The 12,500-nt window shown below is 41.8% G+C and overlaps 1 protein-coding gene across 7 annotated transcripts in view; it reads left to right on the forward strand.

The window, feature by feature from the left end:
* pkp4 (plakophilin 4) overlaps nucleotides 1-12,500 on the forward strand; it is a 51,271-nt gene that overhangs the window by 3,214 nt on the left and 35,557 nt on the right. For 4 of the 7 annotated variants that reach the window (XM_048234959.1, XM_048234961.1, XM_048234960.1 and 1 more), the window contains exons 2-3: nucleotides 714-850; nucleotides 11,009-11,121. In XM_048234959.1, the coding sequence (XP_048090916.1) occupies nucleotides 719-850; nucleotides 11,009-11,121 (245 nt within the window). In that variant the 5' untranslated portion in view covers nucleotides 714-718. Of the gene's footprint in view, nucleotides 1-713; nucleotides 851-11,008; nucleotides 11,122-11,840; nucleotides 12,070-12,500 lie in introns of those variants that run through there. The other 3 variants (XM_048234963.1, XM_048234962.1, XM_048234964.1) reach the window with 3 other exon arrangements.

A 12,500-nucleotide genomic window follows, 5' to 3' on the forward strand; every position in this document is an offset into this window, starting at 1 on the left:
AAGAGAACAGGTTGCCTTGTCATAGCGTTGCACGCTGTGCTGTTGGAAGGCTTCTTGTTTTTGGTCAGTGTTCACAGCTTCTGGTCGCGCTTGCATAGCCTCGGCGTGACTGTGTGTTAGGGCTAATTCTGGACTCTGGGCCTGGCCACTGCTGCTGTCCTGCTGCTCTGTAGGATGGTTGTGGCAATAAAGTACAGACTTACTGTATCTGTTTACCTTATATCTGATTAATTATTTTTTTACAGAGTTGTGGTTTGTATGTGGTTATGGTTATTATTCTGTTAAATGTTATTTTATTTTATTGCTAATGTTGGCATTACTATTATTATTTAGGCTACATGACATCACTTTAATCTGTTATTTTTATTGATAATGTAATGTTTGTTGATGTCATTGTAAGTCACTGGAAAAAGTGTCTGCTAAGAACCATAAACAAACAAAACAAATGAAGCAGTAATTTATGACTATGCAAAACAAAAACGTGGTAGGTTACACAGACATTTTAGTTGCCGTGTGAGTGTCAATGTGAAGAGTGGTAATGGTGGTGCGTAATGTGTGTGTATGTGTGTGAATATGTGTGCATGTAAGTTGTATGTCTATGTGTTTTTCAATGTGTGTGTGTGTGTGTGTGTGTTTGTGTGACAAGATTGTTAAGGATTTAATATGTTTTGTTGCAAATGTTCTTAAGGGTTAAATGGTGTGTGTGTATGCAGGGCTGATGCCATCTCCAGTGCAGAGCACAGAGGAGAGGGAAGTGCTGGGAGACTCGGAACACTCGGAGGTCAGAGTCATGGAGGCAGAGACCACGGCCACCACCACCACCACCCTGTTGGCCTCGGTCAAAGAGCAGGTACAGTACAGGGCCCTTACACACACACACACACACACACATTCACACACCCTTACACATCTTCATACCCATTCACTGGCCTACGTACAGAAGCACGTTGAATGGTCTCACAGATGCCCTAAAACATCTTCACACCCCATCACTGGCTTGTGTAAAGGAGCAGTTACACGGCACTCACACACACACACACACACACACACACCCTGAAGCATGTTTGCACAAAATCAACCACTTAGAGGTAAAGTCCACGATTTTAAATATGAATTGTTCCGTCCACACAGCCGCCCATGCTGTGTCTGTGCTCAAAAATAGCTATGGTGTTTGTATACAGTCCTGGCTTCCTTCACAAGAGACACATCAGGAGGGGTATGTTGTAATTTGATTGGCTGCTGAATATCAACAACCCTTTGTGGACTGTACCTTAAAGCATTACATCTATCTTCCACTGCTACAGAGTCCGATTGAGACCAAAATCAGTAGTCAAAGTCAAAGTCTGCTTTATTGTCAATTTCTTCACATGTCAAGACATACAAAGAGATCGAAATTACGTTTCCCAGTAAGGGTGCATCATAAATTTGAGAGGTACGCTTGCAACGTATGCTTCTTGACAATATTTTAATTGATGAAACACAATTTCACCCCGCATTACCCACTTAATCGCCATCCCTACCTTCCCCCTTACCACTGCAAATTCAAATGCAATTTGTCATAAAATATATCGTTTTGCTAGCATTAGCTCAGTCTCGATTTTTAAGAGACCATTTTTTAGATACATAAGGTATATGCTTTAGTGGCTGGGGAATGAACCTTGTTTGAAGGACACTGTTTCAAATTCAGAGAGTCTCTGTATCACATATGGATGAATCAGCTGGTTTGACCCGTTGGCTCGACCGTGGGGTTCAATGAAAAGCCTAATTAGGAAATGTAAAGTATTTGCACTGAAAATGGTGAGAGTGTTTTCTCTCTGAACCTTGGATGCCCTCAGGGTGTTTTATCAGTGAAACAGAGAATTTGTGAATGAGAATGAAAAACCAACAGAATCTGGAATCAGGATAGCCTCTCGGTGGTCTAGATATAATACGGTAAAGCATGTTGACACTGAGACCTATTGACCCCTTCACGGTCCAAGGTCAGAAAGCTTTCCATCCCACTGAATTGTGTGTGCACACACTGGGCTTGTCAACCAGATAGCTGTATATGGCGGGCCAATGAATCTCTGGCCACTTACTAACGTCATGTACCCATTCTTTCATCAGCTCATGATCAGGCAGACAATCGCCCTTAGCTAAGACTCATTTTTTAAGATACGGTTCACAGTCCTTGGGTAACAATGACAGTGCATACCTTGACAACTCAACATGCCAGTCTATGCTGCGTGTGTACCCAACCTAGGCTCTGGATGTTTAAAAACATTGAAGCGGTCTATTGAAGGCATATGTAATGTTTATTTACGTACTGTAGATGTGGGTTCAAGTTTGGAGTGGTTGCTTTTAGAAACATACAGTAATCTTGGCATGGTGAGATAGCATTTATATTCTTGCATGGAGGACAAGGAGATAAATATTCTCTTATCTAATCGGCTTTACCTTTATGCACCTTTGTCCAAGGATGTCTTCAAAATAAGAGTCATATGTTAACTGTTGAAATTGTGTTGATACTGCAGATAATGCATCAGTGATAAATATAGCTTCTCTGGCAAGATGTTTAGGTAGCAAAAAGATAGAAAATGAAATACACATAAAAATGTGTGTGAGAGAGAGAGAGAGAGAGAGAGAGAGAGAGAGTTAGAAAAGTGCATGGTTACAATGCTACAGATATTTTCTACTTGGGCTTTATTGTCATTAACAACATGGGTTTAACCCTTGATCTTCCACAACCATGCCGATGCCAAAGATGGCCACCCTGTGTGTCTGTTAAAATTCACTTCAAATTGTTTGAGTTTTGTGTAAGTCTTTGGGTGCCCTTTATGAAGAATATTAACTTTAAATACCGAGTGCAGTATAGTTGGGAACCTGGAGCACATCAGGCTCTGAGGGGATGAGACACAGAAGTGCACGAGGTCACAAAATCACTCCAAATCCACCCAGTGGGACACCAGTGAGGCAGGATTCCTGGCCAGCCTGCCCCGGCTTTCAAGATGGCGGCTTCCTGGAACTCTTATTTTAATCTGCAAGTCAGAGGAGATTCTGACCCACAGTGGAGCAGTGGTGGGGGGGGGGGGATTAGAGAGTAAAGCCTGCCAGGCTGACGTCCCTCTGGGTCGTACCCAGCCAGTCTGCTCACAATGAACCGACCACATGCGCGCGCGCGCACACACACACACACTAGCGGATCTCATTTGGTCTTACTCTACCCTCAATCATGAACAGCAGACTGCTCAAACAAGATTGATGCCTGTAGGCCTTTTCATACAAGGCTCTATGACACTTTAACATATTGCATTTATACAGTATAGCACTCTAAAGTTTTTTACAGTGAAAGGGGAACCTCACTAAGCACCACAAATATGTAGCACCCACTATTTGTTTGAATGGTCAGTTGTAGGTACTCCTGTACAGTACATACAAAAACATCCTTTTTATTTTCATCCAAAAGTGAAATTAAGATTAATAGCTAACAGCAAGTGGGGCAATCTCAGTCTGGCATTTTGTCTTTTCCTGAACAGAAGCACTAGGCTGATGCGAGCACTTTGAATGACTGCAGCCATATTGCCTGCCTCCATCCATTTCTGTTTGGCATCCAACACAAACAAAGAGCGATCAATAAGCAGAGGCACAGGGTTTATGATTGGGCTAACCTGAAGGCAAAACAAAGATGACATTATTTATGATAAGCTACTTAGGGAAAACAAAAGACATCAGGACGTAGTTTAGCAAAGTTGGAGTTTGCTGGCTCAGCCAATGGCCTCATCCTCTCAATTATGATTGGTCTGCCATCTAGGAGCAAGTGGGATGAATAGAGTGTCAGAATAGTTTTAAATAAGGGTTCTAAGGTTAGATAAAACTGAACGGCCAACTGAAATATGACTATCATTTTTATTTTTAGTCTGAACTACTGCTGAATTACTACAACGGTTTTCACATCGATGATCATTGATTCCTAAGTGTAGAAGACATTAATTACACACTGAGGTTAAGTTGTGTGGCTGAGATTGCGAGCAGACTGCAGAGTGAGCCGCTAAACATCAGCGATGTCTGACTTACTGGTGTGATGTCTTAAGTGCCACTCTTACGTATCAAGGCAACTTGTCTATTTTAGAGGTTAAGTGGGCTCTTTTCAAAGCAACTGCTCCCAATCATTGGTTCTGTTGATGTCCAGTCAGCAGTTGCCATAGGACCATCTGCCATCTCACAACAGGTGAGAAAACAATAGTAAATATTTGAGAAAATATCCTTTGTTTGTTAAACCTGCTTATCCTAAATTCCTATCACATGTTTGTTAAAACCACTTAACCAAATATAGTTTTTAAAAATTACTGTTCTCACACATGTGTACGTTTTTGGTTTGAAGTTCACCTGAGAATAACACAGCAAATGACGTAATACAATCATTGATTCCTTTTCAAAGTCCTGTAATCAGTCCACAAAGCATTTGTTTACTATTTTTGTATTTAGTGTAGCCTCGGAGGCTCTTGGTGTAGGCTGTAGAATACGCTGTTGAACTGTGTAGTATGAGATCAAAGGACATGAGGCAACAAAGCTACTGTTATTTTGTATCATTCCCAGACAGGGTACAGGACAGCTGGGAGTTTGTAAGCGGATCTCAGTAACGTATCTTTGTTTCTCTGTCTTTGGTCGTGTCAGACTGACACATGCAAACTGTTTGACAGGGCTATGTGTGTGTGTGTGTGTGTGTGTGTGTGTGTGTGTGTGTAGGTGTTTGCATTTGTGTGAATGTATTGTGTTTGTATATGTGAGGGTGCAGAATGAATACACTAATATGGAGTTCCCCCATTTATAACAGCTTTATCAGCCTCCATTCATTTGGAAAGGATTTCCACAAGATTTTAGAGTGTCTGGAATTCTTTGCCCATTCATTCAGAAGAGTATTTGTGAGGTCAGGCACTCATGTTGGATCTACAGTAGTTCTCCACAAAGGTGTTTAATGGCATAGAGAAACTTGTTCTTTATGAGCCTTCAACTCCCAACAATGTCTTAATGGACTGTGCTTTGTGCACTGGGGTACAGTCATGCTGGAACCACAAAAGGGATTTCCCTAAATGTTCCCAAAAGGTTGGAAGCATATAATTGCTCAAAATGTCTTGGTATATACTGGAACATTAAGATGTTCCTTCACTAACTCAAACCTAACCCCTGAAAAACCACCAATATGACGTTATCTCTCCAGCAGCATGCCAGAGTGCACAAAGCAAGGTTCATAAAGACATGTATTTAGTGATTTTGGTATGAAACATGAATGGGTTGCAGAGAGTACGGTTCTCTACATCATCAAACACCTTTGGGATGAACTAAAATAGACATTGCGAGGCAGGGCTTCTTGTCTAACATCAATGCCTGACCTTACAGATACTCTTCTGAATGAATGGGCAAAGAATTTTTGTGGAAATCCCCTCCAAGATTTACTTACTGCTGCAAAGGGGGGACCAACTCCATATGAATACCAATGCATTTAGAATGGGGTGTCATTGACGTTCCATGGGGTGTAATGGCAGGTGTTCCCATACTTTTTGTCTTAGTGTACAGAGAGAGAGAGAGAGAGAGAGAGAGAGAGATTACCATGGAGAGAGAGCTAAGATTACCATTGGTCTAGTTATTACTGCATCAGGAAGTTTCAGCATGGCAGTGAATGCACTAAAGGCCACAAGGCCCTCTATGCTATAAAAGATAAATTAACACAATCTGGTGCAAATTATTTTACAGCATAATCCAGCCTATTGTGTATGGAAGCCCTTAGTATCAACGAAGTGGTACAAGCATTCAACTGAAGTCCAACAGTAGCAGCCGTGGCCTACTGGTTAGGACTTTGGACCTGTAATCGGAGGGTTGCCGGTTGGAACCCCGACTAGTAGGCACGGCTGAAGTGCCCTTGAGCAAGGCACCTAACCCCTCACTGCTCCCTGAGTGCCGCTGTTGATGCAGGCAGCTCACTGCGCTGGGATTAGTGTGTGCCTTACCTCACTGTGTGCTGTGTGTGTTTCACTACAGTAATTCACGGATTGGGATAAATGCAGAGACCAAATTTCCCTCACGGGATCAAAAGAGTATATACTTATACTTATACTTATACTTAACATGTAGAATTTTACCGATGTATACTGAAAGTTCAATCAAAAACATTTATCAATGTCATTTTGGCAGAATTAGGCCATTTTCCATTGGCTCTACCTACTTTTAAAAAAAAAAAAATCTGGATGCATCTAAGTACAGTCCCAAGAACACTCTAATTTGAGGCACTGAAAACCCATGAGCTGAACCCTGAAAGTCCTCTAAGCCAGCTAGTACTAAAGCTAACTACAATAGAATGCACATACACATGTGGGCACGTGCACGCACATACACACACACACACACACACACACACACACACACACACACACACACACACACACACACACACACACACACACACACACACACACACACACACACACACACACACACACCATTTTTATTTGCACTACTTTTCATTCTGTATTCACATTTCTGCTTAAACCCATATTACTGTAGCCTACAGTATATGCTAATACAGCCATGCTAATAAAGCACTTTGAATTTGAATTTGAGAGAGAGAGAGAGAGAGAGACTGACAAAGAGTCATTGTGAATTGTGAGTGCAATCAGAAACAGCAGGCCGTGGTCATCATGGGGATGACTGGTACAACTCACACACCAGTGCACACGACCGCTGGCCATCACAGCCACTCCAGAGAGATGTCCACAAGCAAGGGCAGACTTGACACTGTGTCCATTGTTTTGACCTCTGTGCTCTGCCAAACACACACACACACACACACACACACGCACACACACACACACACACACACACACACACAATTGTGCACGCACACACACACACACACACACACACACACACACACACACACACACACACACAATTGTGCACGCACACACACACACACACACACACACACACACACACATTGGCATGCATTGACATGTATGTGCACATGCATTCCTTGCTCTCTGTGAGGGCTTTTGATGAAAACGTGAAGATGAGACCCATCTTAAATGGGAACACAATAAACCTGTGTATGGGCTATACTTTGCAAATTATGGACCATTAAATACATTATTTATTTTTACAAGGGTTTGCTTGTATTACAGTTAATCTCTTGGTAATTTAGCTAAATATATTTTTCCAGCAACTGATGGTTGTCTGTTTAGATGCATATACTGTAGCATGAACACCATAGTTTATTGTTTACTATAAATAACTGTAATTATAATGGATTTGTACAGTGAAATTCACCCTGTTTGGACAGGATCATCAACAATGAAGACTGTGTGTTATTGTACAAAGCTCAGAAGTAGCCTGCTTATTCATTATCCATACTGATCTCTCTTTAAACGCTTTATGGACGGATGAGCACACTTGTTTAAAAATGATTTACCTCTGTAGGGTGGAAGTCAGATTTTGCAGTGCTTTTGTCATCACCGTGGTGATTTTTATTATTGTTTACACCTAAGGCTGGGACAACACGCAAAAAATATGTCGATTCGTCAAGCATAACGTGTGCTGCTAAATATTTTTAATTTTACACCTTCAGTGTTTTCCATACGTTGACTAATCTGTGGCTGGGCACCACGAAATCAAAACCGGCCACCACACATTGATGTTCTATGTTGTAGGCCTGCTATTAAGTGTAAGTAAGTATATATACTTTTTTGATCCCGTGAGGGAAATTTGGTCTCTGCTTTTAACCCAATCGGTGAATTAGTGAAACACAAACAGCACACAGTGAACACACAGTGAGGTGAAGCACACACTAATCCCGGCGCAGTGAGCTGTCTGCTACAATGGCTTTCGGGGGAGGGTTAGGTGCCTTGCTCAAGGGCACTTCAGCCACGGCCCACTGGTCGGGGCTCGAACCGGCAACCCTCCGGTTACAAGTCCAGAGTGCTAACCAGTGGGCCACGGCTGCCCTATTTAAATTAAAGATAAGATAAATAATTTCATTGAGCTGCACTTTTTTACTCACACAGCCTTTCCTCGCCCCGCCCGCTCTCTCTCATAACGAGCCCGCTGTTCCTAGCCTGGCGGGCCATCCTATATCATTGAAATGTAGAGTCTGGAATCGAACCATTCACCTCGCTTAATCCAAGGGGCGGGCAGAGAATTGTCTTTCAAACTGCCTAGGCATGCAATAGGCCAGCGCTACAACCAGATCATTATCCGATTAAAGGCAAAGCGGCAAATACATCCTTCTTCGAAAGTAATGACTTAAGTGCATTGTGTTGCTCAACTTTCAAAGAAAAAAAGTCCAACTCCTCCAAAGTTGGCGTAGCGCCCGATTCAAACAACCGCTCTTAGTTAAGCCATAGCCACCTTCCTTGTTGTTCACCGTCGCTTGGGACTGTCGTTATCCTGTTAAGCCCGCCTTAAGACTCTCTAACAAAATAGAGTGCTGTGATTGGATGAAGTCCACGGCGTCAGCCAATAGAAATCCCTATGGTTTGATACTAGACGTACAGGCTGAGCAAATTAATTTTCTACCGCTAGGGTGCGTCTAGATTTCTAGGCTACGCTGTTCCTCCTCTGCATGTGCATTTAACAAAATATTCACGATTGTTGAAGGATTGTTGTTGCCACATAGAAGCACTGCATAGAACACAGTTGGCTAAATTGCTATTAAATCCGCTTAGCATCGTGACCATGCTGCGCAAATTTGTTCAAAACCGCTGCATAAAAGTTAAAGTAAACTCTGCTAAGGTCTTCACAACATAGTACATTGAGGAGACTAAACGAAGTTAAGTTACAATATGCAATCAAGCAGTAGCCCTATCTCAAAGCTAACGTTAGAATACTGTTTGGATGTCAAGTTTAGCATGCTTACTTGCAGCTGCTTGTATTACTCATGCAGGGCTCATTTTATTGACTCTGTTTGCAAAATCCCGATGGAAATGGAAAAGTGTTTTCCAAGACTCAAAAGTGCTTGTCCAAAGGAGAAGTACGAACTGTTATTTGAACTAACTACGTTATGAATTGCATCCACACATCAGCAGCCTTTTAACTGTGTTAATGTTAATTGCAAGGATTCCCACACAAACATCTTAAAATGACTCAATTAGACATAGGGCCTACTGAACTTTATTGAATGCTACCTCTGACTAAGAATGCATTACTTTGCACTTGTAGTTACTTGCACTTCAGTCTTTTATTTTGGAATCTTAAGAGCAATAAACATATATTGCAATGTTAAAGAATTCAAGTTTTTTCATTCAGATATGTAAATAAACATGTATAAGTTGCTATTAGTGAATTAATGGGGAGATAATCGAATCGAAATCGAATCGGACTGAAAAAATTAATCGTTAGATTAATCGATGCATCGAAAAAATAATCGCTAGATTAATCGTTTAAAAAAGAATCATTTATCCCAGCCCTAGTTACAACACAATAGCTAGCTTCAGCCTTGCATTGTGATTAGATTAAATATTTCTAATCTATTTCCATTGCTCAACATATACATACATACATAGGCGTCATTGATGGATACACAGATGTCATCTAATATCTATTCACATCAGTTAATTCTACTACTGGCCATAATTATGAAAAAAATCATACCAATTGGACAAATATAATCAGTCTTTATTCTGGGTGAACTGGAATTCACATAGCATATGCATCCACATCCAGCACAGTAATCCAGCCCTAACTCTGCTGTGTTGAAGACTACAGTCGCTCTGTTCTACACAGTGTTCCTCTTTTCATTCTGCATTAAAAAAGAAAGAAAAAAATCTCACTTTTTGACCCCCACAGAGGAACTTTTCAACTTGTGTGAGATGCAGTGGCATTAAGTGTTTATCCTGGCCATGGCCTACTTTCCCTCTGTCACGCTGTCCCCCCAGTTGTTCGTCAGAGCTCGCGCTCGCTCATGCTCTTCCTCCCTTCTCTCTCGCACTCATTCTCACTCATGATGGGTTTTTTGTTTTGTTATGAGGGATTTAATGTATGCAGGCAGGGATTTCACCACAATGCTGTGTGCCTTGGTTTGTGTAAATACGTCCACAAAGATTAGAGTAGAGCCTGCAATTTGTGGCACTGCAAAGCAAACGTCTGCCACTGTTTGCAGCTAGCAGTTGTTGCAGCACAAACATAACAAACACAACAAACATATAAACAAAAAAGAAACTTCAGTGAACATGAACTGCAGTTTTGTGGATATTTAACCTATTTGGAAGCAAATAAATATGGGTTGTTTGGAAAATTGTTCCCTTCAGAAAAAAGGAACTTATGAATTGCATTTGTGTACCTTTCCAAACATGATTTATGAACACAAGTTGGATGTTAAATTGCTATGATTAAATGGCTTATGTCCTTTAATTTGGTGACTCATCAGGTGAATAAAGCAAAGTTTCGTACCCCTTTATATACAGTACATGTTTCTTGTTCTATTTTACTGTGTTTTATATTAGTTTCCTGTTGCTATAATTTTCACTTTGGGGGCACTGTATTGCAGTTACATTGGTATTACAAGGAGGACTGGTAATGTTAATGTTGACTGGTATTTAGCAGACAGTCTAAAGTCTAAAACCACACAGACTCACAACAAGAGTTTATGAATCAAGCCCTGGCTGACTGATTATCCAGTGACATTACCGCTGCTCCATCACGACCGTGTAACAATGTGTGCTTGCATATGGAAACATATATGATTATTCATTACATTATTTTATTTTATTTATTACTGAATTAAACTGAAATAAGGACATATAACATGAAATAAGAAAGAATGGTTTCTATTGCTGGGTACCAAGTCTGAAGTATCTGTTCTGTATTTGAGACTTAACTCAAAAGTCTGTAAATTATTTACTTATCCTTTCAAAGATGTTTTATTAACATGACTCTAATGTAAAATATAAGTGAATTTGAGAAAACAAAAACACTTGTTGAGATGGTGTTTTGGGATCCATTGTTTAAACTTTGATGTGTTGTCCTCTTCACTTTCCCGTAGGAGCTGCAGTTTGAGAGGCTGACCCGGGAGTTGGAGGCGGAGCGTCAAATTGTGGCCAATCAGCTTGAGCGATGCAGGCTTGGAGCAGAATCACCTGGAGCTGCTAGCATCAGGTATTGCATAAGTGTACTGAATTCATATGATAACTACAGCTCCCATGAACCTCTGTTTTCTCTGATAGGAATTAAGTGGTTAGTGATCTGGCCTGAGGAACATCAGAAGGTTGTGAGTTCAGTCCCAGGTGGTAACACCACTGTGCCCATGAGCAAGGCACTTAACCCCAAGTTGTTGCAGGGGGGCTGTCCCTTTAGAGTGTCAGCCCTGGCATTTATTATTGCCATTTCCCACGACACAGTACATCATCATAACTGAAACTATCAGCATCCCCAACATTTAGACACATTGCACAACTTTTTGGAGACTTGTGTGCTTTGAGTCTGGTGCCAAAACAAGCTTGGTTGTATCACTACCACACACACAGACACAGACCCATACACACACACACACACACACACACACACACACACACACACACACACACACACACACACACACACACACACACACACACACACACTCTGTAGCACTCCCACACAAGTACAACAGTGGCATTGTCTCACCCTGTTGTCTGGCTGCTAGGTCTAGGCTGTTCTGTTCTGTTCTGTTCTGTGCTGTGCTGTGTTGTGATGTGCTGTGCTAGGTTAGGCTTAGCTTGGCTAAGCTAGACATGGAGCAGATTCTGTAGCTGTGGGCTGGGTTGGACTCCATGCACCCATTCCTGCTTGGCATAATGGCCGATCACAAGATGTTATGGGTGTGCTTGTCCCGAGCCTTGGTCTGCTGCAGTCCCCCCAGCATGCTGGGCCAGCCTCCATCTGGCAGAATTAGTCTCTCTTCTCCCCTCTGTTAGCAGTCAGGGGAAAGGCACACTTGCACACACACACACTGACACACACACACACACTCACACACATTCACAAGCACGGGAGAGGCAGTCAGACCTGCCTCTCTGAGGTAACCGGGAGGATTTCGAGATGCGTATTGGTGTATTTGGAGCACTTGTAAGTACCTTTGTGTTTTTGAATGTGTGCTGAGTGTTGGTAGTGCAGATTGTGTTGAAAAGGGCATTTGTGCAAATTGTGCTAATTGTTTGTGGTTGCACCATGTGTTATGTGGAGTCTGTGCTTACATGCATGGCAATTTGAAGCATATATGCATATGTGCATTATTTTGATTATTTAGAGTACATACTGCATGTGTGTGTATATGTGTGCGTGGATAGATTTTGCACTGTGAGTAAGAAATGTGTGTGCGTGTGTGTGTGTGTGTGTGTGTGTGTGTGTGTGTGTGTGTGTGTGTGTGTGCGTGTGTGTGCCTATGTTCATGTGCGTGCGTGTGTTCTCAGCTGCCTTGTTACATCATGCCCTGGTGTCTGAGGCAGGGCTGGTGGCGTTTGATCAGGTGTGGGGATAGCGGGCTTGTCAGCCTCTTT

The sequence above is a fragment of the Alosa alosa genome, chromosome 23 (assembly GCF_017589495.1).
Source record: "Alosa alosa isolate M-15738 ecotype Scorff River chromosome 23, AALO_Geno_1.1, whole genome shotgun sequence".
NCBI classification, from domain to species: Eukaryota; Metazoa; Chordata; class Actinopteri; order Clupeiformes; family Clupeidae; genus Alosa; species Alosa alosa.